Source organism: Linepithema humile, chromosome 4, assembly GCF_040581485.1.
Source record: "Linepithema humile isolate Giens D197 chromosome 4, Lhum_UNIL_v1.0, whole genome shotgun sequence".
NCBI lineage: Eukaryota > Metazoa > Arthropoda > Insecta > Hymenoptera > Formicidae > Linepithema > Linepithema humile.
Genome location: NC_090131.1, coordinates 29,448,119 through 29,475,977, shown reverse-complemented (window position 1 = coordinate 29,475,977; position 27,859 = coordinate 29,448,119). Strand labels below are relative to the sequence as shown.

Sequence of the window (27,859 nt, the reverse complement as noted above, 5' to 3'; positions counted from 1 at the left end):
TTGAAATTTTTACAAAATTCCAACAATAAGCTTAGAAAGTTAAAAAAAAATTTTCCTGTTCATTATCGATTGCAGCATTTTAACAGGAAATTGGCGATAACATTTTATTCTGGAAGTGTCGACGTTTCCGATTTTAAAAACGTCCATAGTGTTTTAAAAATTTCCGGCAAATATTTCTACACAAAACGAGAACGAACGATAAAAATGCAATTTACGCTGCCATTTTTTTGCGATATGAGAAGGTAAAAAAAGAAAGATAAAGAACGGCAAGGCAAAATGAAGAATATTATATGTGCATAAATATAAATACGATACGAATATGAATACACAAATCGCTTTGTGGCTTCATAATTTCTAGATTAAGTACGTTTAGTAATTCACGACAGATAACACCGTCAATGCGCAACCTTTTAAAATGACGATAAAATAGTGGTATATCATACTTTTATGCGTCACAGTTTTAATGACTAAATAGTACAATGTCATGTTATAACATAAAAACTAATATCATATGATCGAATGGAAAAAAGGGATGCACATATGTAACTAGTACATCATTTGAAATTTCATTCTCGATCGTTTCGGTGAAATGAGACATTCCGCGAGAATAATCGTCCGAACTTTATGGCGCGATATCGAGCCCTTAGGGGATAGTAAAGGGAGATGGAAGGGACGAAGGTATGGAGAGAGGATCAAAACCGTGACGATCGTGAAAACATAATTCGTAGGCGTTCGGTCGTTTTAAAATGCATGGAACGGCGTCCACGACGACGATGGCCTTACGACCTTCGTTTTATGTGCTAAGAGAAGTAAGAAGGTTTCTTATCCTTAATACGAAAAGACGTTGCTTCGATTATCTTTCTACGTATACGAATAACGTGCATCCTTTTTTTCGAGATGTTTCTATTTTCAAATACGCGAATCGAAGAGAGATTCGTGAAATTACATTGATAATACGAGCATAACGATATAAATAATGGCATAATGTATAATGATACATAATAAGTAGGATAAAACAAATCAATCATAGTCGAATTATATTCAATTTTTATAATTATCAGTTGTGATTAAAGTGCAAGTAATTACTTTGAAAAATTTGTTTTTAATTTGTTAAATTTTTTTTTTCGCGCAAAAGAAAACTTTCTACGGCATCAAACTTAAATTGAGTAATTTACTACCGGACACATTGGCAGTCTTTTATTAAAATTCATCTCATGGCCCTTTCGCTGCCACCCTGTCACCCCCACTCTCAAGCCCATTTCCACCCCCAACCTAAAATCTGAGCAGTTGTCGATATCCAGTTACGACGTGTTTCCAATAAAAATCCGCCACTTTCGCTAAATAAATCATTATATCGTTGCTTTACTGAAACTTTCAGCCATGTCTCGATTTTTCAATTTTTCCATCGGGTGTTTAGAAAATGCAAATAAATCCTCACAATTAAGGAAATATATTTTAACTTTACTTTAGATTAATGCGTGACAATCTTATTTTACTTTCAATATAGATTGGTTTATTTTATTACTCTTTTATAGATTAACTTTTTTATTAATTAATATAATTTAATTACTTAACGTGTTTTATTCGTTAACTTATTTCAAAAACAAGTGAATTTATCTTACTGTTCTTTCTTAAATTAATTTTCGATTTACTCTTTTATAGATTAACTTTTTTATTAATTAATATAATTTAATTATTTAACGTGTTTTATTCGTTAACTTATTTCAAAAACAAGTGAATTTATCTTACTGTTCTTTCTTAAATTAATTTTCGATTTACTTTTATTTATATTTATCTTTTTCCGTATATTGTAATTCAAAACAGTGTTTGGGCCTAAGTAGCGAGCCAAGGATAACACCACGAGATTTATATCCTGCCACCGGATGGTTAGTATGCCGCAAAGACTCTGCTATGATGCTTCTTCATCTTTCTTGAAGGCGGGAAGTTGATGCGACACTTCTGGGCAAGGATTTTTCACCGTCGCGAATTATCCTTGCGACATTTTATATAAATTATACAATACAGTTTTATAACCACTGATATATAGGATATTCTAGAACTCGCGGATATTTTTTAACAAGTTTTCTGACTGATTTTGTGCCGAGTTTCTTCTATATAGAATTTTAACATTCGCAATTTATTTACTTAATTAAAGAATTTAGTAGCTATATATAATACTATTTATTAAAATTTCAACACTAGATCTTTGTAATATATTTATTTCATCTTTGTTTTATATATTCCTTGATTGACATTTGTATTAAATATTTCATACGTTAAATATTGATTCATTTATGTTATATATTTTTAATTAGTAACAATTAAATTTAGCAATTTAATCGAATATATAATAATTCAATTGATTTAATTGAGAAATGGGTTTGTCCAGTGAACGCGTAATTTGTCCAAATTGATTTAATTTAATTTTATAACAATGTAAAGACATACGCGGCGACGGAAAAGTTTCTGCAAGACTCCCGGATTTCATTTTTGAGTCTGAAGCGTGTAGTCTCGATCGGAAGACAAATATTTGACGAAATATTTGATGGAATATTTGGCGAGGTCGCGCGCGGTTACAGCTGCTCCGGGAATTTGTTTAACAAAATCATTTCTATCTGTTGAAATTTCGTGCCGAAATGCGAAATCACGAAATGAGAATGTAAACAAATCGTAATGTATGATATAATTGCGCATGGGTTATGGAATTTCTCGAGCTCACTAGTTAAATAATATTTCTAAGAGATTTATCATTATATATAAGAGAAAATCTTTATCTTCAGTTTGATCATAAAGAAAAAAAATCTTCCTTTCCCTTCATTAACAATCATTGCAAAAACACAAAATCGATTAGCAGTAAAGAAGAAACTTCTTTACGAAGAAAGATTTTCAAGTTCAGATACGAGTATATAAAAATCCTTACAAATGAATATCTAATTAAATTTGTCACTTAAACTTGTCACTTCGTTTGAGCAACAAATTATCAAATCTGAAATCTTAGAAGCTTTCAAAGCCGCGAACAAACGCGACGGCTGATTAAGGATTTCATGATTAGGCTACTCTCTCTCTCTCTCTCTCTCATTCTGGGATGTTGTCAACGTCGACGACGTAGTCGACGTCGTCGTCGTCGTCGCGACGTCGCCCTGTCTCTCGAACTGCAAACCGAATCTGTAGATTGAGTTCTCGGCGAACACACGTGCGAGCGAAACTAATCCGCGACTTCTTCCCCTCCTCTCCCTCCTGCCACCCCTTTTCATCCACCACCCTATTCCTTTCTCGATGTCGATGTCGGGAACTCCGTCGAGACTAAGTCTTAAGCCTGGTTCTCATGTATAACGCGTAGCGATCCCGAAATTAGCTCAGAAACGAGAGGTTTCTACTGGTAGTGTTATTGGATTCGCAGGTACTTAGATCTCTAGCTTCCGGTTTTCCTAAGCTCGCAAATCCTCTCTCCTGCCCCCCCCCTCTCTCTCTAGAATTTTTATATTTTTTTGTAGTAAGAAATATAATTAAATAATGAAATAGGAGCGATTAAATAACCATTCGCAGTCGCTTTTCACTTCTGCGTTCGAGACGCGCGTCAGGATCGGAAATGCAATCAAAGGTGGAAATTCGAGGGATGCGATATGGGCAAAAATATAAACGGCAAATCAAATTAATTCGAATCGCGCGTGGACAAGACGTAATCAGTCGTGGAGTGCGCAGATGAAAAGCTGACCTAAGCCTTCGTTATTGCACATGCACACACCCGTGAAATTGCGTTAGCGATCGCGTGCATATTGAGAAGGAAAGCGAACGAAATGGTGCATAGTGTTTCCGGCATGGTGATTCGTAAATACGCGTACAAATCAGTAATCCGACAATTTTTTATATTAAACTCATGAGCAAATCGATAATTATGATTATATTTTAAATAAAAAACTAAAACAAAACGAGATCTTTGTGTTCTAAGGAAGAAAATTTTCTAGAAAAAATTATAAAAATGAGTGAGATAATTCCAACCGTGAAGAAAAAAAAATTTATTCCGCGCTTCCAAACTATTTTTGCACGAGAAATCGTCCTTTGTTCGATTGTATTAACATTTTATTCTTATTCTTTATAATAACTACATGCGATAGCTACATCGATGATATTGTGATAACAATTTATCATCTTTATAGAGATCAGCTTTATAAAATTGCCGAGCCTTTCATTTAATGAAATTTATGTAAATATCATAGCCACTCGCTTTTGAATTTCTAGGCGAAGAACAACACGATTTCACATATATAATTTCCCGCCAAATAACACGATTTTATATAGTTTTCCGGAAAATAACGCGATTCGTGTCGAGAGATTCTCAAGTGACGTCCATCCGTCCGCTCCTGCATAATGCATACGATGCTTTCTCACGTGATCTCGCAACGGAGGGAGGAAATATCACCGCAACGCCACTGGAGAGAATATCAATCCCGCGAGAGGATATCAATGGCGAATCGCGGATTGAGGGAGATGTCACTTCCTCAATTCGCAGATTCTATCCTCGATATTTCGAAATTTCTCGATGCCCCCCAGTTCGCTCCATGTAACGATTTATCTGAAAAATATCCTACTACGCTTTATCTGTTTCCAAACAAGTGTATCATTAATTATAATTTAAAAAATGTACAAAATATTTTCATATTTTGTGTAAATTTTATATCATGCATGATTATATATCATACTTTTAATAGAATTCAAAACTTATGATTCATAATTATTGATGTTATAATGTAGTACAAATTTATGCTCGTATGTTCAACATATCTTGATTTACTCGTATTTAATGAATAACCAAAACTAATCAGGATAGGATCTCTGAATATAGCGCGATTAATTGTTCAATGAAATTACAATATAATTACTCTATTATCTCGATTAATTATCGGCAGATATATACGATTATCTTATTCTTTTCTAGATCAAAGCTATTTAAAAGGCACATTGTGAAAAAGCATTAGCCAACCACGATTAACGTTGACCGACTTTGCCAGCAATTTTAAATTATCCTGTGCCATGCCTTGTTTCATTATCAATGGCTCATATCACACTGTAACAGTATTGCGAACCGTTAATAAATCACGGAACATTCTTTATCAAAGTGTCACAAATAATATTTAATACATTTAATATGGTACAAAATATTATAATAATATAATTTAACAAGTATCGTAATAATTACTTCAAACAATAATTACTAAGTAAAAAAAAATGCTAGCTAGAGGAAACAAAAATTAAAAAAATGCATGCATTATGCAAAAAGCAATAAGCGTTATGTACAAAATTTGAATTAAAATAATAAACAACAAATATCAAACCACGCTGCTGGAAACGCCGCTGCTGCTAACAGCGTGATAATCTTGAAAATCTGAACGCACAGAAATGTAGGTTCTTTCTGCGTAGATGTAGGTATAAGATATTAGTGCACGCGCACACGCAACATGTATGCGAATTGTCAATGGCGGCAATACGATATGCAAGTGTGAAAGGAGAGCTCACCGTTCCTAGAGAAATAATTCAACGACCATAAGCAGGTCACCTCGCAAGCAGGTGAATTCAAGTGACAGGAAGAGTGCTGTTGCAATGTGAAACATATTTAAATTATTGAAATTTACACTAGCGTCCGCGCGTTATCTTCCTCTTTTCTATTTGCGCCGACCTATAAATACCTGTAGGATGTATTAAGGATAGGCCTGAGGTATGTGGCAGAGAGCTAGAAACGCAGCATCCAAAACCTTCGTCTTGTTTCGTCTGCGCATTTGTCTCTATTGGAATACCACTTCCTTTTGAGATATCACGTTTCCTGCTTTTTATTTCCATTTTTTCCCCGGTTTTTATTTTAGTTTCCATAGAGACTTCCAACAATTGTTGTAGTAGATGATATTGAGTTCTTGAATATGAAATGTCGAATTCCGGAAGTTCCAGCTGTGTGGAACACTTATGGAATAATTGTCTTTCGAGCCTATTGTCATGTTGAAATGACATTTTATCCTTTCACAGAAATAGTTTTAATTTTTGCGAAACGTCGCGATTGAGTATACTATAAATTTGCAAAAATTTAGAAAAAGAGAACGTTTGAAAATTTATCTATCATTATTCTACAATTTAAAGTCGGATATATTGTCATAGAAACAATTCGTAGCACAAAATCTACACTTAGGAAAAGTCATACTGAGAAACATGCATATTGGTAGGCAAAATTTAATATTTAGAATAAGAAACTTGAAGCGTATGCTTTTGGTTTGCAAGCTTCTTTATCTTTAAATTTTTCATGTTTGATGAAAATAAAATTACAGAAATGGCTTTTCGTTGTGAAAAACGTGAAAAAACATTGATATTTTCGGCTATACATATATTTTGCTTTCTCGGAAATTATCTAAATTATTGGCGAGTTTAATTTTCCAAGTTGCTTGAATTTTTCAACGTTTCAAATAAAAAGTCCGACAGTCGCGTCTTCGAGACAAGTTTCGCTTATAATATCGACCATATCGCAACGCGAAGTGTTGCAAGGGAAATGTTGGCATGCATTTCCCTTAGGGTTACACCGTGTAAATGTCGTCGTGTAACAACCATATTCCGCGTTATCAGGGAGGGTACACGAGGCCGTGACCCCGTCGCCCGGGGAATAAGTCATTGTTTTGCGTAACAATAGAGCGATGTCGTCCTCATCGCTCTATTTCGTTTAATAGAATTTTTATCGTGGAACAGATTCTTGCAAAAAATAACTTTAAAAATCAGTTATTATTTCGCTCTATTTTATTTACATGTCAATGTTAATAAAATATTTTTCCCCTTAAATTGACATTTCCCTTACATTGATATAACGTGATTTTAATTGATTGTATATTAATACTGATATCTTGTTAAATGAGCTTGTTATATTTTTATCCGAGTCGATACGTTCAGTTGGGAAGCGAAATTTTTCGACGGAAAGATGTTATCGAGTTGGCCGGCTGTGAACGTGACCATTTTTGCGAGAAATTTCTGTGCACATTACGGCGCTATCAAGTGACAGAAAGATTAAATATTGATTGAAACCTTTATATAAAAATAATCATCCAAATGATTTTTGTATTTGTCAACTTATAATTATAATAAATAGTAAAAGATTTTAATTATTTTTCCTGTTTGATAGTCTGATATTTTTCAGAGTAATATTTACGATCAAACTAATTCTCATGTATCTGCGATCAAAGCGAGAATGCATACTTTTGCTCGTCTTTATTAATTAATTAATGACAATTAAAATATTCCTATTCTAAAGATAAAATATGAACAGATTATATCGACTTGTTAATAACACTATTGGATTATTTTTTATGTGGCATTTAATGTTGAAAAGATGCGAATATCAAACATTTAATGTTTAAAAAAGTAAAAATGAATATTTTGGCTCACAAGTTGCAACAAACGAAAACTGTGAAATGTCGAAAAAATCGTAGATCGCAGATTTACGAATTCCTCCCGAAAGATTTTTTTAATGTCTGATTGAGTCGATTGGAAATAAAAACTCCATTTCGGGCGTCGCGGCACTGTTGCGAGATGATGCCGTAAACAAGCGAGGATAGAAATTATAGATGAGCTGACGGGGTAAACAGGCGGCACCGCACGAGAGCCGAGAAAATGGCTTTTTCCCGAGAGAGAAATGCGTCTCCGCATTTTCCAGAGCGAAACGACCTGGTCCACGGTCACTCTTCTCTCATCTACCTCCCCCTACTCCGCCGTCCCCTTACCTTTCTCCTTCTTTCTTGCACCCTTAACGGGACGTAATCTCCCTATTTTGATAAAAATAAATTTCTACAGAAATTGTAACAAAGAAACAATATATTATATTATATGACATATATATATATATATATATTCGAGAAACTTTGTTCTAAATCAATTGAATTTTCAAATCGTAATGCTAAACTGTAACTAATAATTTTTTTATAATTATAAACGATAATTATTTAATAATTATACATTAAATAATTATTGTCTATAATTATAATCAAATTATTATTACTTAGCGCTACAATTTGAAAATTTAAATTATTAAGAGCAGCGTATCTAGAATCTGAGAGTGACATTTGTATCTTCTTCATGCTTTTATATTTTAAGCTACTGTCTCTCAATATTAGTAGAAGCAAAATCAATTTCCTATGTTTCTCTTTGCTTCAATCTTGATCGCGTATGACGATTTGGACAGACAAGCGAGTTCGAGAATAGGCAGTTCTGTTTGCCGGAAACTGACGAGACGGAGAAGCTGCTATTGACCTAATTTCGGCTCATTGTATATAAACCGAAACTAACCGAGCGGAGATCCGGCGATTTATGGATCTATTGATCCTGCTAGTCGCGTGTGTAACAAACTATGCAAACACGACTACGGAACTAAGAACCACGGATTATCGAAGCAATGAGTCTGTGTTTATGAGCAAACGATATAGACTTTCGCGAAAATAATCAAATTTTAACGGCGGAGTTTTCGATTAATCTATTAGGTTCGATCAATCTATTAGGTTCGATTAATCTATTAGGTTCGATTAATCTATTCGATTAATCTGTCATATATGCGCCATATATGTAATAAAAAATTCGATAACAAGTAAAACAAGTAAAACAAAAATATAGACAGTAAATATTTGAACCTATAGAAAATATTTAGACTTGAAACTCTCGACGTTTCTATCACGGATCAGTCGTTACTCTTATCATTCTTATTTGATAAACTCTGATAAGAGACGATGCATGATACAGTTGTTTACCACGTCGCAGATCGAACACGCTATTTAATTCCAGTAACGAGCGTGTCTGCTATATTTAAATTTTAAATTAACATATCTATAATAAAACGACATATGTACATATGCGTATATATATATATATATATATATATATATATATATATATATTTTTTTTTTATGTAGATTAGGACATGCGCGCGTTACACGCGCGCCTTTTTTTCCTTTTGTATTCGTTTAATTATATCTGTTTAAACACTTGTGAAACAACTGTTAAAATAAGGAAAAGTAAATAACATGCCTCTTTTAAAGTAGGATAATTCCATACAATAAGATATTAGTATTAGTATTTTCTTCTTGTTCTTGTAAATATTTTGCAAAAACTAAATTATTAATTATTTTTATGTATCTTATAAAAAAATGAGTTATTATTAATTATTTTTATATATTATAAACAAGAGATTTAAAAAATCTCATGGGTCGATTATCAGTAATCAATCAAACGTCGCGAAAAATTTACAACAACCATCGATGCGACCCAATAACCGTGACACGATTTTTCCATGGCTTTTCCCATCGTCGATTTCTACATTCTCGCGTGTGAATTCGATTGTTCCTCTCTCGCTAATAAATTTGCGCGTATCCGCAATTGGCCGGAACGGACTTTCGCGATGTTCTTGACACATGCAACGCTTCGCTGGTGAATTACTATCTTCCATATATACATGGTGAAATGTAAAACATTACATTCTATCAAGCAAACATTATATTCTATCGAGCAAAATAGGTTGTCATTTATTATTCGTTAAATAAATAAATAAATAGAAAGCAAATTTTTTCTTATTACTATTATAATAAAATTTATATTGTGCAATAAAATTTAATTAAATAAAAAATTAATCTTTAAGTATAAAAAAAAATATATATATAAAATATATATGTATACTTGATGTGTTGCAAAAATATGTTCTAAAATTATAAATCAGTTGCATTTTCTTCGTTCGCCAACTTGATTTGGCGAATTATATTATTTCCAGAGCGGAATATATTGGTAAAACGTACAACTGGTATTTCCAGTATGTCCGGTTTCGCGGGTACGACAATCTAGTTTATTCTTATGTGTTATAATTTCATAACTGTAATTCTAATGGACGATCAGTCAAGCGTTGCATACGCATACACATGCATATATTTCGTTGCATATATGTATGCGTATCTATGTGTGTGTTATATGTAAATTTTGTTAACACTGTTGGTTTTTTTTATTGTACATAATTTATATTCAACATCGTATATTTTAGTCGCAGAAAAATTGTGAAGATTGCAAAATACGAAATTATTTTGTTCATACTTTATTTATTATATATTTAATTTCTAAAGATTCTAATTTAAAATTCTAAAATTCTAATTTTAAAATTCTAATTTCAATAAAAATTATATTTATCTAAAACATTGTCATAAAAATTCACTTTGTCTACTTTATACTGAGAAAAATTTTACGCGATTGTTATGAAGATCATTACAATTATTTCTGCTTGATACACGTAAATTGTGTTTATTTCATAGTTCAATGGTTTTACGTTTTTGACTATTAACGTGCGAAATCGTGCAATAAGAGTTAATAAAAATCGTTGCCGTGAAATCGGGAAACTGCTAGAGATTTTATGATTTGGTCACTTTCAATTTATATATTGTTTGTTTTTCTTCTCTGCATTAAAAATATTGACACTCGTGTCTCGCGATTATTGCGATATAATAGCGAGACTATAGTTTTTATTTTACGATCGCAACGCTTGTTAGAAATGTGATCGATCGAGCGTACCGTGAAACAAGTTAAACATGAACACGCGATAGGAAGTTGATGAAATGATATGCTCCTCTTTATTATTTAGTATCTCGTTATTACTTTTATTATTTAGCCTTATTAATCGAGAGAAAATAGATGTGCATACACAGTACTTTTTTATTGTACTTACAATTAGGGATAATACATTTTTGAAAAAAGAAATTTGCTAATTGATATAATATATAAATTATTAAATAAATTAAATTAATAATATTAAAAATTAATAATCACATAAAAAATTATTAGACTAATTCTTATCTTTTTATATTCCGTAATACAAATAATTTTATATTTAATCAAATAATACAAATAATTTTATATTTAATCAAATAATAATCTAATTTAATAATAATTTTATGTACACAAATTTCTCCTCGATTAATGCGGCGGTGATGCAAGCGCATCGTAAATCACGTTGTAGCGAGAAATACAGTTTGCCTAAGTCGTATGACGTGTAACGATCGCGCATTACAGTTTTCTTCGTAACAATTAAATTTGCGCGTGATGCAGGTGGATGTGAAATAATGTGATGGCGGCAGGATGCCTACCTGTTGCATCGTTGCGTCATTACAGGGAAATACAGTAACCGGATATTTATTATATATATTTCTCTGTTTTGTGAGAGTTCAATCAATATTATCAATCAATCATTATTCGAGAAATTCGTAAAAGTAAAGTAAAATTTGCAATGACGTTTAGTGCAGGTTTAGATAAACCTAATGGCAGATTTCCAGGTAGAATTTTCTTTCGAAATTTTAGCGAGAAGAGCTTTTGTATAACAGCCGGCGGTCATTATCTCTTAAACTAGTGTTAAATCGACAAGAGAGATGACGGCGGCTTGATAACGCGTGCGTTTTTCTCACTTCTCCATACCTATAGAGCATTGTTTCGCTCGATTGAGATTACGATCGCCTCCGATCCCACACTGTCAATTCCCGAGAGAGCGTGAGAATTTTTTTTCTCCGCCACCCGTTAGACGATCTAAATTTCTGAGATAGCTTATCTACTCTTTTTTTTGCCGCAAATATTTGAGACGCATCTCTCTTTTATGCTCCCCATCCCATCTCACTCTCTTGCGAGAAAATCGCCTATTGAGGGGGCTTTCAAAGCCCTGAAAAGCAACGGCATACTTTTTACAACGATAAAGTGCAGAGAAGATGAACCCAAAGGCACCATTTTATTGAGTCGTTGCATTCGAGAAATGCTGTTTTTATCTGAACAATTTTTAAATAAGATTTTTAAAGAAGTATATTGCATAATTGTTAAAATTTATAAACTTTTCACGTTTCTCAGATTATTTCTCGTAATTTGAAAAGTTACAAGCATTTTCCAAAAGCTGAACTATATTTTTGTAAATAAATTATGTTAAAATAAATATTGTTTTATAGACTTAGAAATTCTTAATTGAGCAATTTGACAATATTGACGAGCAATTTCTAATAATTAGTTAATTAATTAATTAAGCGGTCACGATACGAGTTTACAAACAATCACAGCAAACAGGTGAACAAACAAATAAACAAGCGGACATATTAAAGTTGACGAATGTTAATGACGTTGACAATTTAATGAAGTTAACAAACTATAATGATGATTTTGATATATATGCAAATTAATATATACATAATTGAATTTTGCACATTGAATTATAAATGTGGAATTAATATTTGCGCTTAATTTTTGGAATTTGTCATTGTCAGCGAATGCAAGCTGCATTCCGAGAATTAACCGCAAGATGACACGAGATAACGAGAGAAACGCTAACATAACACACGATGAGTGGACATATGCTGATGACGCATTTCCCTTCGTAATCCACCATGATCCAACGTCCACCATGGTTTCGCACGCGTAATACAATGAGAAGTTCAAGAAAACGGAGGAAATTATAATGATGGGTCTCTCCATTAATCTGAAACCTATTTCGCATTGAAGATGTTGATGCAAATGTTAAGCAAATATTAAATAATTTGCGTTGTCATTGAAAGTAAGAGATGCTTATTGCATAATAAAGTTTTAATTTTAAATTACTTCATTTCAACAGAATATTAATTCGTGATTTAATTAGAAAGATATATAAAGTATTTTACCACTTGCAATGTTAATTTCAGTGATACGCTCTATTATTCTTTCTCAGCAATTGTGTCGAGGAAAGTTATCGCTTATCGCAACTTTCTTAATTTTCATTTTATATATATATACATACATACATATACATATATATATATATATATATATATATATATATATATATATATTATTGATTTTATAATCAAACTTCAAATTAAAATTTGAGAGCTATCCAAAATTACCCGGAGAATATAATTTTCCTATCTACTTGTTTTCCTGAAACGTAGTTCGTGAACTTATTAAAGCGAAATAACTTGGAAACTGTTGACGCCTATTGATTTTAGAGACACTATGGTGCTCGTGGAAGGTTAATTAGTTTTATATTCTCAGTTTTATCAAATAGTTTTGCGCACTATCTTTGGTAATTATATGTCATCGCGGAAAATAGAGCGCTGCTGCAACTGTAATCATCGCGCTTCCGCCATCACCGTGTAATCACGTTCGCGATGCACCGGAAAGTAAAACGACCTTCGCGTCTCACAGATTTAGACTAACAGCGACGAAAAAAAGTCCTCGAATTAATTGAACTGAGAAAAAGAGTTGAGAGAAATTTGGCAAGAAAGTACGTATATATTGATGGAAGACAAAAAATTTGGCAGAAAGACGAACAGTTTAAAAAGTGAAAATTAAAAAAAAAAATGAATTATTGTTTGACCTACTTCGCCAATAATTCAATATTTCATTATCATTAATAATGAAGTGAGAATCATATGATGCATTCCACGTGTGACAGTGATGAGAGTGGGATCGAATAGATGCAACAACAGCCTTTGTACGTGTTCTCTACAGCGCGATTATAACGAAACGTAATTCCACCGTTTCCACGAAGGCGCCATGGAACATCGCGCACCTGTACCAACAACACTTGTATGTGTGTACACGCAAATAGATATACAAGCGCGCGTCGAGATTACGTATGTTCGCCCCGACTGTCATCGGTATAATTACGTTTGCAAACGGCAAACGCACTCGTGCATGCGTTGCTGACTCGCATCCCGCAACGCCTAAAGCAGCACTCACATAGGAGGGAAAATATAGAAAATTATATAGCTACATCATAATCGTGAGAAATTATATATCTGTGGATCTAAAAATGAAAGGAAATCATTTAATCGCGGGATTACAAGGAAATTGCCAAATTTAAATTTTAGTGGGGGGATTTAAATTTTATTACACGAACTTAAGAAAATTTACTTATTCATTGTTTAAATAATTCAATGAATTCGAATAGAAAAGAGTGAATTGGAAAAATATAAAAAGATACATGAAATGTCAAATATACGTATACAGAAACATAATATGAACACAGATTCCTATACAAATTTATTTCATTTTCTTGCAGAATAATTTCTTGAAAACTTCTTTTCCTCGAACGCTTTTCCGCATTTGCGGTATGATGTTTGTAATATAATACTTCCAATACGATACTGCATTATAATGCTCGATAAAGATATTTACAAGCTTACTCACCTCGTTGCTACTTTCTTCAGCTCCCCGATTGTCGGATTATACTCCCGGTCCTCACCGCTAAGTCTCACCACCCCCTCGTCGACAGTCACCCCGTACCCATTTGTCACGAAATCCATCAAATCCGCGAAATCGTCGTGCTTTCTCATCGTCGATAATAGCGGCGTCGTTTCGCTCTTCCCGGATTTTTCAACTACAGGCGTCGTTTCGCCATTCGCTTGTTCTCGACTACCATTGGCTCGTTGAAGGAACTTCCGGCGGAAGTTGTTGTAAACGGTGTCGGCGTCCGGTGGGTCACCGACCCTAACGCGAGCGTGACTCGGGGTCAGGTGATGACCGCTGTATCCCAGATCCATCTGCAAGTCCATCACTAGCAGCAACGTGAATACGACGGCGAATGCACTTAGACCCAGCACTAGCTTATCGCGGATGCGAAGAAGCCTGATGGTCAGTTTCATTTTGAAATTTTTGTCGGTTTCCCTACTGATTAATTTACTTTTCCTATCGCTTTCCAAAAATTTTTGTTTGATTAGCTGCAACCGGAGAGCATCCGACTGATGACCTATAACACCGGAAGACGTTCGTATCAGTCGTTTATCTGAAGACTCAAGGTTGTCGGTTACGTGAAGGTTTGAAAGCGATAAATTATTGGTATCTATCTTAGCTGATAAATTCTTCAGGATCTTAATAGGTTTTTCTAATTTAGTGACGGAATCTTCTATTTTAATGGATGAATTTCTTAAAATATTTCCGGAATTTTCTTCAAAATTCACTACTAATGGCAATTGTGTGTCCGCAGAATTATTCAATTGATGACTTATACGACTGCAGGATTTCTGTGGACTCTTTTGAATTATTTGGTGACGATCTGAAATTTCGAAATTGTTAATTATTTTTGAGGGAGGCAAAATATTGATGTCTACCTTGGTAACTTGATTTGTCAAAACTTCTCCGAAGTCTTTTACCCTGATGAGCGGATTCTTCAAAACCTCTTCCGAGTTTTTTATCTCAGTGACTGGCTTTTTTAATGCTTTTTCGGGCTCTTCTATCTTGATGACATGACTTTTCAAGATTTCTTCGAGGTTTTCTATCTCAATAACTGGATTTCTTATGTTCTCCTTAAGATCCTTTTCGAGCTTCGGACATCCTGATGCACTTCTAATAAGCTCCGCAATAGGACTGGCTTCTAAATTTTCTTCAGCGATATTTATTACCTCTTCAGGGCGCGAAGAGATCTTAAAGATTGCAATATGCTCTTCGGATGGTTTCGCGATCGACTGATGTCCCGCATAGCGATTGAAATCCGCGAGTCTGCATTTCGCGACCGGCGAATCGTGTTTATCTGCTGACCCGCCGTTATCGGACCCCGCTGACCTCTCCGATCTGTCTTCCTCCGGCGGAGGCGATCGCTTCAGCTTAGAATCACTATTGCGTTCTTGTCGCACCTTCTCACATCCGAGAGGGACCTGAGAATTTTTTGATGGAGGACAGCGTCTGTGGACGATCGATGATTGATGGGAAAAATCTGTCGAAACGCTTCTGGTTTGTTTGAGTCTTAAAGGCGGCACGGGCGCTGCTTGATCCTCAACAATAGTTGATGAAAAATTCTTTCTCAACGAAGTATCTCTTTTTGCTGGTTGCGATAAATCTTTCTCTTTTTCGACTGAGGAAATATCTTCGTCAGTTGAAAAACCAAGATTCTGCGTCAAAGAAAAATTACCCTGAATCGTTCTTTTTGTCAATTGCGATAGTGGATTTTCAGGAATGTCTCCTCCTTTTTCAGTCGACGAAATGATTGTTCTAACCGGAGAACAAAAGTCCTTCGTCGATGAACAATTTGTCTGGTGGTTTCTTTTTGTTAACTGCGATTGCGGCCCTTCAGGAATGCCTTTCTCTTTCTCAACTAAAGAAAGAAGGTTCTTCGCCAATGAAGAATTATCCCGGATGGTCTTTCCTGTTAATTGCAATTGTAGATCATCAGGAATGTCTTTTCTTTGCGGTAACAAGGAACTCTTCACTGTGCACTGCGGACTACCTTCAAAATCTTTTCTCGTCAAGCGCATCAGTGGGTCAGTCGACGTATCCTTCTTCGATAATAGTGAACTGTCATCAACATTTTTTTTAATCAAATGTGGGCGCTTTTCGGGGTCGCTTTTTATCGATGATGAACTCCCTTGAACATACTTTTCTAACAATAACTCAGTTTTTCCAGTATCTTCCTTCGTCGAGATCTCGTTAACTGAATTCTTCTGAATATTCTTTTTTACGAGATCTTTCTTGATGCCGTCCCGCGTCGATTTTTCTTCAAGATTTGTCTTCGTCAATGTATTTTCTTCGGCATTTATTTTTGGCAATAGAAGACTCTTATGAACGTCTTTATTGGTCCCCTCTTTCTTCAGCAGCGAAGGACTATTTTTCTGCACTAATCTTGCACTTTGCCGATCGCTTTCTTTGGCTAATAGCACTTTATTTCGAATACTCTCCTTCGGCGACGATGGTTTTTCTTGAATATCCTTTTTCACTAATGCTGGACTCCGTTGATCGCTTCTACTGTCTAATAATAATGCTTTCCCCCGTGAATCGTTTTTCAATAATAAGTAATCTTCCTGTACATTTCTCTTCCCCAAACTTGGACTCCGTTGGATACTCTTTTTCAGCAACAATTGACTCTCCTTGATGCTTTTCAGCAACTTATCGCATCCCTCACCGACATTTTCCCTTAGGACTCTCTTAAAAAAACTCTCCGCTCTTCTAAATCCTGTACGATCTACTTTTAGTTGATCATCGGTCTTATCCGATAATTCGAGGGATCCGTCTGTTATCCGCTTTCCAGAATTCCTTGACTCTTCGTCATCGTCATTCTCGTTCTCAGATCTAAATCCTTCGCACTTCGATCCCAATCTCGATTTCGCTCCCTCCCGCGGTCTTCCGTGATCGTGCGCGCTATCTGTGTATATCGGGCGGTCGGCAGTTGCTGTCGCGTTGCTGCAGTCTGCACTTCCGAAACATTTCCCGTCGGCCAGAGCTCGGGATGATCCCAAGAGATGATCCGGCGTCGCGATGCGCCGGCCTTTCGCACAAACAGATTTGACAAACGCGCGTCAGCCGCACTTTTATCTCACTTCGCGAGCACACGAAGCGAAAGAAGTATATCACTCGTTTAATCAACCCGACGATTTTAAAATACAATTAATCGAAGGATCAACTAGATCTCGAGAAGCACACGCGGCACCGCGAGACCCCGTGAGTCCTCACCGTCGCGTCCTCTGAAACAAACAAAGAAAAAGAATTTGTATTTTATATATTTGTATATCGTATGCGGAAGAAAAACATTATTATTATCGTACATTTGTACAATTTTGTTGCGACTAAAATTCTTTGTACTTAGTTTCGCGTGTCGATGCATCGTGTTACATGATGAATTAATGCGACGCATCGTCGTGGGGTATCATGTGGCTCGCAGCATGCAATTCAAGTCGATAACGAGAGCCAGCGCTATTTTTATACGACAGCGCGCGCGGCGCGGCACATATCCGCAGTTTTTACATCATTATATCCTTACCATCACGTAGGTGTATGATGCACGTGCCACTTTGATATTTACATTGCGCTGCAGCCTATGAAATCGGATAAATGTATGGCGTGATGTAATCTATGCTGTAATCACTTAGATCCTTGTTCCTTTTCTTTACAGCAATTCGACAAAGCTATGATTTGTATATTGCGTGAATTTTATTTATAGATATCTAACGTAATTGAATCTTTAAGAGGAACAATCACTTTATTCGTCATTGTGTTATTTATGAAAGTAACACAATATTATTAAAATATTATTATTTTATAATATATATTATATATATTCAAAATTATAGATAAACGCAACTATTATATTAATAAAATGAAAGCAGCACATAACGATTCCAACATTTAAACATTTTGCCTCATAATGCCGACAACATTGAATCGTTCTCGCATTTGTCAGTGGAATTTCAATTCTCCTAATTGCTAATTAATTAGTAAACGTTAATGAGAGGCAAGGGAATTGGGCAGCTACAAATAGTAGACTCTCAAATACCAAGAGCTCATATGTTATTTCGAAAACGCGATCACGTCTCCGAGTATACGCGCGGTGGATTGCGTTTTACGAACCTCCACCTCCTCCCCGCTCTAGTGCCTTCTTTTTTCCGCGCAGAGAAATGGCCGTATAGGTATTATATGGTATCTTTATTATATCGGGATTGCGAGACGCGCGGAATTTCAATGGCACCTTCAATTTCGATGCAACAACCAGCTGGCATCGACTTTTACAACGAGAGCCCTGCTCGTATTACACGATGTAAGTGCCTGTTCGGATTGCAGATTCCGGTGAAACGGCCGTCCAAAGATCGGCAATCGCTCCGATAAATATTAACGACTTAAAGATGACTGGCCATTTTCTAACTGGTAAACGATCTCACAATTCTCGATTTCCTATTCGATTATTTTAACGATTGGAAATTTGTTGTACACAATATTTGTCAAAGTAGTATATGTCTTTACTTTATCGCTTACGTGCACGTATATGCTTTATTTATTATCATTTCGTTTCCTTTTTTACTCACGATTTGTGTTATAAATGTTAAATGACAAAAACTGATAATTTTCAGGTTACAAATATCAGAAATAATCCAATCTTACGTATTAGATTAAATAATGCAATTCTATTATCAAAACTGACACTTCGATCGTTTGATGCGTTTCTCTGTACAAAATTCTGCTATTCCAAATATAAGATTATGAATCCAATCCAAGCAATGGTTTCTCAGTATCTGGCAATTTTTAACCATCCATTTATATACATCGTCGTTTTAGTGACAGAAATTTGTTAGTGAATTAAAATTTATATAGTATGTTCAAAAATAAAATTATATTTAACGCTATTAAAGAGAAATCAAATTATTCTTATTAGTTTTGAACATTTTTTTCAGTGTGAGTAATTTTTTCATTTCGGTATAACATTGGATATCCTATTTTTTGATCACTTTTAGCATCATCATTATCGTCATCCGAACGTAAATATTCGTGTACTCTAATTGATATCGATAGCTTTTCGAACCAAACAGTGCAGTGTATTGATAAAAGGATTCACGCGCAGAAATAGCACATTACGGCTTTTTATCGTCTACACCGAGGGAGGGTTGCATCGCCGGGTCAAGGTGCGCTCTTTAAGGGAAGGGTGAAGGCGGGTGGATATCAACTGTGAAATAGAGTGACGGTAATGGGGTGCTTCGCGTTGCGAGAGTGGCCATTACAGTTATCGCGGAGTCGCGTCATAAAGGCGACGGTGCAGGCTTTTATATGAACGTATACACGCGTTTATATAAACGTAATATATATCAATATATATATATATATATTGCGTATATGTTATGTATGACATATAAATGGCGTCGCATCGAAGCGACTGCATAATTCAATATCCCTATCGGTATGCTGTGCTTCCGAAGAAGAGGTCTTGAAAACAGGGCGTGTATTCTCGATTAATAATTTCCATTTTTTTTTGGAGGAGATTTAAACAATACGATTTTATTATTTGAATAAAATATAAATTTAATAACAAATAATCTTCAAATTATAGTAATGAATTATTTAATTTATTAAAAAGCTTACCACGTCAAAATAATTTTTCTTTTCAACGATTTTAACGTTCCGCGAAGAATTAAAATAATTATCTTTTCAGTTATCTTCAGTAATTTTATCTGTAATGAAGTTTTCTAATTAAGCAGTTCTTAGAGGAATAAATTATTAATGAATAAATGTTTTATGATATTCGATTTGTGTTGCGAAAGTTAAATTTAAAACACTGATAATTTTCTGGATAAACATCAGAAGTATGTCAATTTTGCGTGATGCAAAATTAAATAATGTTGTTCGAGTACCAAAAATGAACTCCGATTTTTGTTCGCTTGATGCATTTCTGAATACAAAATCTGATCTAAGCATAAGATCATGAATATATAAAACGCAATAAGATTCGTTTTTTAAAATTCTTAAGGGTTTTATAATTTAAGAATAATATTTTCAACACACCCTACACAAATTTAGCTTGCGCGACCTCGTTTTATTTAGATTCAGATTGGCTAAGATATTTCGATGATATTCGAATCGCGACCTGCTTTTATACACTTTATTGTAACTTGTGTTATTGATAACTTGCATCACTGATATCGACGATGAAGCTTTTATATTTTATCGTGTTTACTTGATAAAAAAAAATAAGTATAAGATAATAAGTGCTTACTAGAAATATAGACATTTTTATTTCGTATCTGATTTAAATTTTTGAATAGAATGGATAAGTAATATTTATTCATAATCACATTCACATACATGTTTTGTAATTTATAATCTATGATATTATTTTTAATATGCAAATTAAAAAATTTGTATATTTATAGTTTAATACAAATTGTAAAAAATGTGTGTTTATTGTACATGAGAAAAATTTTGCCGCGACCATAAAGAAGGAAAAATTAACCCTCAGCAAATAACACAGGATCTTTTAGATCTCCATGGCATAAAAATATTCTGCATGTATAATACCGCATAAAGAATAATAAAAAGTGTAATAATAAAAAGAGTAATGCTGCATAAACGTACATTTAATAAAACACATGATAATAAATTTGTAGAGAGAATCTCTCTGCTACTATTATATTTTATTAATCTGTCATACGTAATTTTATTACACTTTGCAAGTACTTTATAAGGTTCAAATAAATGCTATAAATTAAAGAATTTTTCACTGAATTCCATAAATGTTTTATAAATTTCAATTGAAATTATTGGATAGAAGCTGAACTATGTTAAGTATGAGATATCCCGTTTGAATCTATAAATGCGTAAAATGCATATTTAATTTGCAAATTTTTCATATGAAATATAATGAAAACAAAAGTACTGAAAGAAGCGATTTTTAAGGAGAATTCGATTATATGCCAACTCCGTGAAAATTGCGATTCTGCGAAATTTCTCTCCCCTTCTCTCTGTTCCCCTCTAAACCTTGACTGGGCTCTTTCGCTTATTGAATCTCACGCGGAATTTGTTTCGCAAGCAAAAAGTGGAAACCTCGGAGTGCAATTTTCAACAGGCATAACAAGCCTGCCAACGGCACGCGTCATTTTACGCAGCCGTAAAAAAGCAGATTGCCGGTGCGTAAAAAAAAAAAAAAAAAAACAAAACCGTCAACGTTGTATGAGAAAAAAGAAGCAGAAAAAATCCGCGGGTAAATATATATTTATTATTATAATTATTATAAGCATTTCCTAATCTTTATTTTCGCAAACCTGAGATCCACACGCTTAATGAGTTTTCTAATTATTCATTGTAGAGTTCATAGTTGAGATATGCTTAATTATATGTATTAATCCTAAAACCCAGATGCATATTATGCAATATTAAATATATAATCAATGTGATACGGAAGATTTAATTTATAAAAAGTAAAATTAAGAAACCGTCGAACTATGACAGGGAATTTCGCCAATCATTAGATGTATGTCGAAATTACTTATCGTGCTCTTATCACTTTGACCGCGAATAAAATTAACGTAAAGAGAGAGAGAGGCAGGGAAGAAGAAGGAAAGGATTAAGTCAGCGGAATTCGTATCTGTTCTCACACAACAACAAAGCTGCATACGCCGGCGCAGTAACCGTGCGAGAAGACGTTATCTTGCAGGGAGCGAAAATTGCAACGAAGCTGCAATTTAGAGTCGGGTAGCCTCGTTAACGTTATTTGACTGCGTCGAACGAAAGGTAATCCTTGCTTAAGGATTATAATATGCACTTGGGATAATAAACATTCTAACATTTCTCTAGCATGCACTTCTAAAATTGTAACAAATTGAATTTTTAATATCAATATTTCAAAAAGGATTTTATGAAAAGGAAAGAAAGAAAGATATTTTAGTATATTTTTTAAAAATGCTTAAAAATTCTAAAAATACAGCAGTACGTTGCATAAATTATTTAAAAATCACGCTATCTGAATAAAGAAATGCAAAAACAACTTGTTGTGAAAGCAATCTAACTAGTTTCCATGAAGCTCAATTAATCGTGTTGACGTAAAACTACATTAGTAAAAGTGTCAATTAATTTTTCGGAGACGTGTCTTACCGGTTTCGCTAATTTTTCTAAAGTCGAGTGCGACGAGAGAAAGAGGAGGTGTAGCAATGGAGAATAGAAATGTGTTTGCACTCTTGCTTGCATTCGCTCGCACTTTTGCTTGCACTTCGATGCTTAGCCAGTTTTCGCTTTCTTCCGCGAAACCTGTCGGCGAAATCTTTTCGCGAGACAAGTTGCGGTAAAACGACGTTCGACATTTACGCTCGTTGAGTTTCTATAACAAGAAGCCAACGGGGCCCTGAGGCCCCGAGATTCCCGCAGAGATGTTAAATGCGTTATTTCCAACTCTTTTGTATTTTTTTTGCATTGGAAATAAAATAGGAAATTTCGGAGGAAGAAAAGTGAGATGAAATACAGAAATTATTACAGAATATCATTATTAATATCGTATAATTATTATTATAAATCTGTTCCACGTAAATTGCGATCCACTCGCACTTTTGTCTTCAAAATTCAAAAATATGGAATAAATAGAATTGTCGGAATTAATGAGTTAACTTGCGTTGAAAGCACGCGACGCAACGAATTAACGAATGCAAAGTTTCTGCGCGGCGAGCATCAGGGTCGTCCCTCTTTCTTTGCCTACATTACTCAATAATACATTGCATGTACTTATTAATATATCGCAATAATGTAACCGTTCATAAATATGAATTTAATAACATTCATATTAATTTATAACAACTTTTCTGAAATAATAATTATATTTATTATATTCCGATCGATCGGAGTGCTGCTACGCCTCTCGCAAAAAACAGCACGAAGCCGGCGATGCGATGTGATGCACCGTCGCGCGCTGGTGAAATCGTTTTCGCGAACGCATGTACTTGAGATGCACAACGGCGAAGGCTAGATGCAGTCTGCGTGCACACGGCTGGGCGAATAATGCGTTCTTATGCGCAAGCACGTGTGCATCGCGCGGATTATGCAAGAGGCCAGCCTCGTGCTGGGTCGTCGAGCACCGTTCAAGATGCACGTTAAGACGCACGTTACTTAGTCACGATTACTATAGGAATAATCGGAGATTGGATGTTTACGGGCGGCTAATGGCAAATAGCTTTTCAATTTGAAAGAGTGATAGTATGACGGAAGATATTACTAATATCGTAATCATATAATCACAGTTAGATGACAGTAGATTCGTGTTTACAAAATATTTCTACGAAATGCAAGAATATTAATATTAAAATATTAAAAATTTAAATTCTAGCTAAATAATAAGAGTAATATGTATAATTTAATGGCGAAATAAATAAAATAATATATAATATTACGCGAAATTAATTTTACACAAGCGTTATTTAACGGTAATAAATTTATACAGAATGTGTAATTAAAAAAAATGCGTTAAAAAACTAAATAATTAATCTATAATTCACATATCATTGAATTAATAAATCCTATTCACATTTTGCCAAAAATAATATCAAATATTAGTTCATTCGATATCAAATTTACTTCATTCGGAAAAAAATATATACGCGCATATATATTATAATTACACTAAAATTTCCAAACAGATATTTATTATTATTTTACTCAGATCGGGATGCGCGCTTTGCGCTTTCAGCCCTTCTCGTAAAAAAAAGGAGGAAAAAGAAAACTACGATAAAGAATATCTCGCGGGACTTGTCCTTTTAACGCATACTGGGGCAAAGGGTAGAAAGGGATTCGGATTTATCTTTGATTTTGCGTTGGCAGGATGGCAAGAGATGGAGAAAAGAAAAGAGAGAAAAAAGGATGAGGAAAAGTACATATTAATCCCATAAGAGTGCTGGTGGTGGTTTCGTTGAAATGTCGGCGAGCAGAAAAGCAGCATCTAGCTTAAATTCCAAGGGATATTTCGTTTGATAAAATCCATCTCCCTTTCTCCTCCCTTCCGTTCTCGATCTCACGACCCGAGGAGAATAAAAAAAAGGATGTAATAATGATTGCATCTAAAAGATACAACTGAGGAAACTCCGAAGGTGAAAGATTATGATTAACTCGTCGCGCGACTATTATATTATGCAGCTAAAAATATGCATTGATAAGGACGGGGAATCGGCACGTACAGCAGTAAAAAATGTACAACAACGTACAGCACGTATAGCAACAAGAAAATAATTTTTTTAAAAAAGGATTGCAGAAAAAAATATATAATAATAGTAAAGTAAAAATATGAAAATTTCTTAATTTCTTACTTACGCAATTAAATCTAGATAGATGTTATTGCGTACAAAAATTAAAATGTTAAACTATTAAAAACTTTACTAATATTTGCATATGTAAAAGTGGTACCGTAGTAAAGATTATAAATCTACGGAAAAAAATTTTGCCATAGAAGAATAATTGATCGCGATAAAAGAATAAATTTGCAATATAATTTATTTTCAAACAAGATATATGAAGATTTCGAAGAAGTCAATTGTAAAATGCACACGTTTCAATGATTTAAAAAAACCTGATGTTTATGAATTTTTTGTATTTTCACAATTTACACGACTCGCGAGATTTTCTATCGCGCACGGAAGCGAGGAGATACAAAACACATAAGCTCAAACAAAAAAGTAAACAGAGAAGGAAAAAATAAATTTACACATGGAGATGCGAAATTGGAAAGTTGGAGAACGTGACAAATGGGAAATATTCCCATTCAGGGAACGCCATAAAAACTCATAAAATTATTAGTCACATTTTTTATATTTCATTATTACATATCGATTTTACTATTATATTACAAATTTATTTACATTTATTTTTATTGTTATCGTAAAAAGCTTTTAATTATTATTAATTTTATACCTCGCAAAATTTAAGGAAACATGTTTTTGAAACTTAAAAGACTTTCGCGCAAAGTATTTTTTTTAATTACGAAAGCGTGAGAAAAAGGCTCTTGCCTTAAGGACTTTCTGAGAAGAAGAACCTCTCAACAGTATGTCCCTACCGACAAGATGCATATTGTATCTTTTTTTTTTTTTCAACGCCGGACCGCGAGCCTCTCTCAAAGTCGGTGAACGTTTCTGAGATATAAAATTATCTCTCTCGACTAAAGATGAGAATATTATTTTTACGACTTGGCAGAGCAGAAATAAAACAAAGAAATGCAGAACGTCAGCTAATTTGCTTTGCAAAATTATGACAAAGCAATAAAGTGGAGTAAAAAATTTGTTAAATAATGAATAATCCTATATAAAAATTATTATACGCACAATATGATACATATTAGAACAATGACTTCAAAAAATAAATAATCATTTATTTCGATTAAAATGTAAGTAATTAAAATTTATAATTTGCAGTAAAATTTTAGTGTATTCCGGTATATATGTACATATAATATTTGTAGAATCAAATTTATTTATAGCATTAAAAAAATGTTCGATATTTATGGAAGTTTTCACCAATGTCGCTTTATTTTAACTTTGATATAATCGCTTTTTCGTCTACTGGCTTTGAAGGAATAAATTAAGCCGAGGTCAAAATTAATCAATGTTGAAAGCGGTCATTATTGGCACAGTAAAACGATAATTGGGCAGACATAAAGTAGATGAAAGCTATTCATTGTTCGACGATATAAATGTACAAATGTCGTAAAGACTTCTAAAGATGTGTTAATATTTTATACAAAAAAGTGCAAAGAGTCAAAGTTCAATTTTGTGAAATATACGAAAGAAAAATTTATGCTAATGATTTTGGTAAGCGCTTGATAATACATATTATATGTAGCCTCGATTGACGTCATTACTTGAGAATGACACTCGAGTTATAATAGACAGAATGGAAAAAAAGTTGAGGAATTAACTCACCGACTCTTCTTGATAATCTCCTCTCCATGATTGGTCCAGCTGCAGTGTCGCTATGTGTTGTTAATTCGGAGTTAATTCACACCGGTTAGTCGAACGCGTATTAGTCATCTGCAAAACAAGAGCAGGCTTCTTAATAAACACGAAACAAACATCTTCTGAATTGTCATCGTTTCATTTGGCGCACGCTATAAATATAATTGGGCAAAAGTCCAAAAGTCCCTCCTTCTATTTTATTGATGTTAATTTATACGCGAGCGCACGTGGATTTAATGATAATAGACGAATTTTCAAAAAGCATGTTATCGGTGTAAAAGCAAGGTCTATTGTAATGTGATATAGGCGCACTCTGATAAGAATTATCAATGACCTCGTCGAGAAAACGCTCGTATAATAAACATCACGCAGGGTATTTAAAAGCAAGGTTGACTTTGTCAATTATTTCAGGCGTAACCACGTGTGCATAAAGATAATATAAAGATAATATTCATGGAGATAATTTTTGTGGGTGCAAACGGGCGTAATGGTGCCGATTAATCATCGTCAATCCGAATCACTAGGTGGATCGCGCATCCATCATGCAAGAGTGTTTAATTCCGACCACCATGTTGCGACAATATCCATCAACGTGTCGTTGGCTAGTGCTGGGATGAAAGAGTTCGAAAAATCGTGTAAAAGTTTTATTCCGCGGCATTACTTAGTTTCTATGTTTGCGCGAAGAAAAATATAAGATATTCATTTCAGTTTATATTTATACGTTTATATCTAAAATGCTTGGACATCTTTAACTGTTCACAGAAAATAGATCAATTTTTTAAATACACAAGAATTTTTTGTACGTCTATTTTTCATATAGAATGGCTTTATAGATTTGAAAAATATGAGTTTGTTTTAAAGGTTGTTGTACGTTGTGAAAAGTTACTGAAATGGTTTGTTGTTCATACTGTGCAACAAAGTCTGACCACGAATTCTACTTGTATTGTTCTTGTTTTAAATTCGATCTATTCTTGGTGTTTTAGCACTATTTTAGCACCATTTGCATATCGAGCGTATATATTGCTTCATATTAGCGAAAATACCGCCTGCAATTTTGCTCAGAACTGTTTACTTGATTAGCTTTGAAGAATGAACGATAATAATTCTGTCAAAAAATTAATTTCTTTGAAAGAAGAAACTTTCTCGTTAATTTTCAATTCTTTATTTCCATTTTTAACTTCTGGTATATTTATTTAAGTGTTTTCTTTCAGTTTGTTTTATTCGATTATAAAGTATCTTATTTTTTGGCAGCTATTGATCGTTTTAATGTGTGCGATCGTTTTAATACATTCAATTCTAAAATTTTTATATATGAAATACGCACACATTAATATATTACAATATTATTACAGTATTATGGTATATTAAATTATGATAGCCAATCAAATAATCATTTTGTGTATACATAAAAAGAGAATTACCTCATGTTTGCGTTTCACCCTTGCACTCTGTAGGGCGATCTCGCGAATTTACGAGACGCGCGACTCGGTGAAACAAATCGGCGCGCGTTTAATCGCGCATTTTATGGTCGGTGCATTTTACGGGAAGGTGCGCAATTAAACGCGCCGATGCAATTAACTGGAGCGAGATGAAAGAAGGAGGTCCAAGAGGGATCCATCATTTACATAAGAAGATTGAATAAACATTCCGCCGTAGCGGTACTTGTATTCTCACATCACAGTGCATTTATT

General features: G+C 34.0%; 1 protein-coding gene and 1 long non-coding RNA gene across 3 annotated transcripts in view; one reads left to right on the top strand and one right to left on the bottom strand.

Annotated features, from left to right (window-relative positions):
- LOC105673331 (uncharacterized) overlaps nt 1-27,859 on the top strand; it is a 50,888-nt gene that overhangs the window by 10,076 nt on the left and 12,953 nt on the right. The window lies entirely within an intron of this gene.
- Nucleotides 1-27,859, bottom strand: part of LOC105673323 (uncharacterized) — a 48,422-nt gene that overhangs the window by 12,207 nt on the left and 8,356 nt on the right. Inside the window, exons 2-3 of one of the 2 annotated variants that reach the window (XM_012368859.2) lie at nt 26,136-26,243; nt 14,188-17,450 (exon numbers count right to left, since the gene is read on the bottom strand). In XM_012368859.2, coding sequence (XP_012224282.2) covers nt 14,188-16,247 — 2,060 coding nt within the window. In that variant the 5' untranslated portion in view covers nt 16,248-17,450; nt 26,136-26,243. The remainder of the gene's footprint in view (nt 1-14,187; nt 17,451-26,135; nt 26,244-27,859) is intronic. The other variant, XM_012368860.2, reaches the window with a different exon arrangement.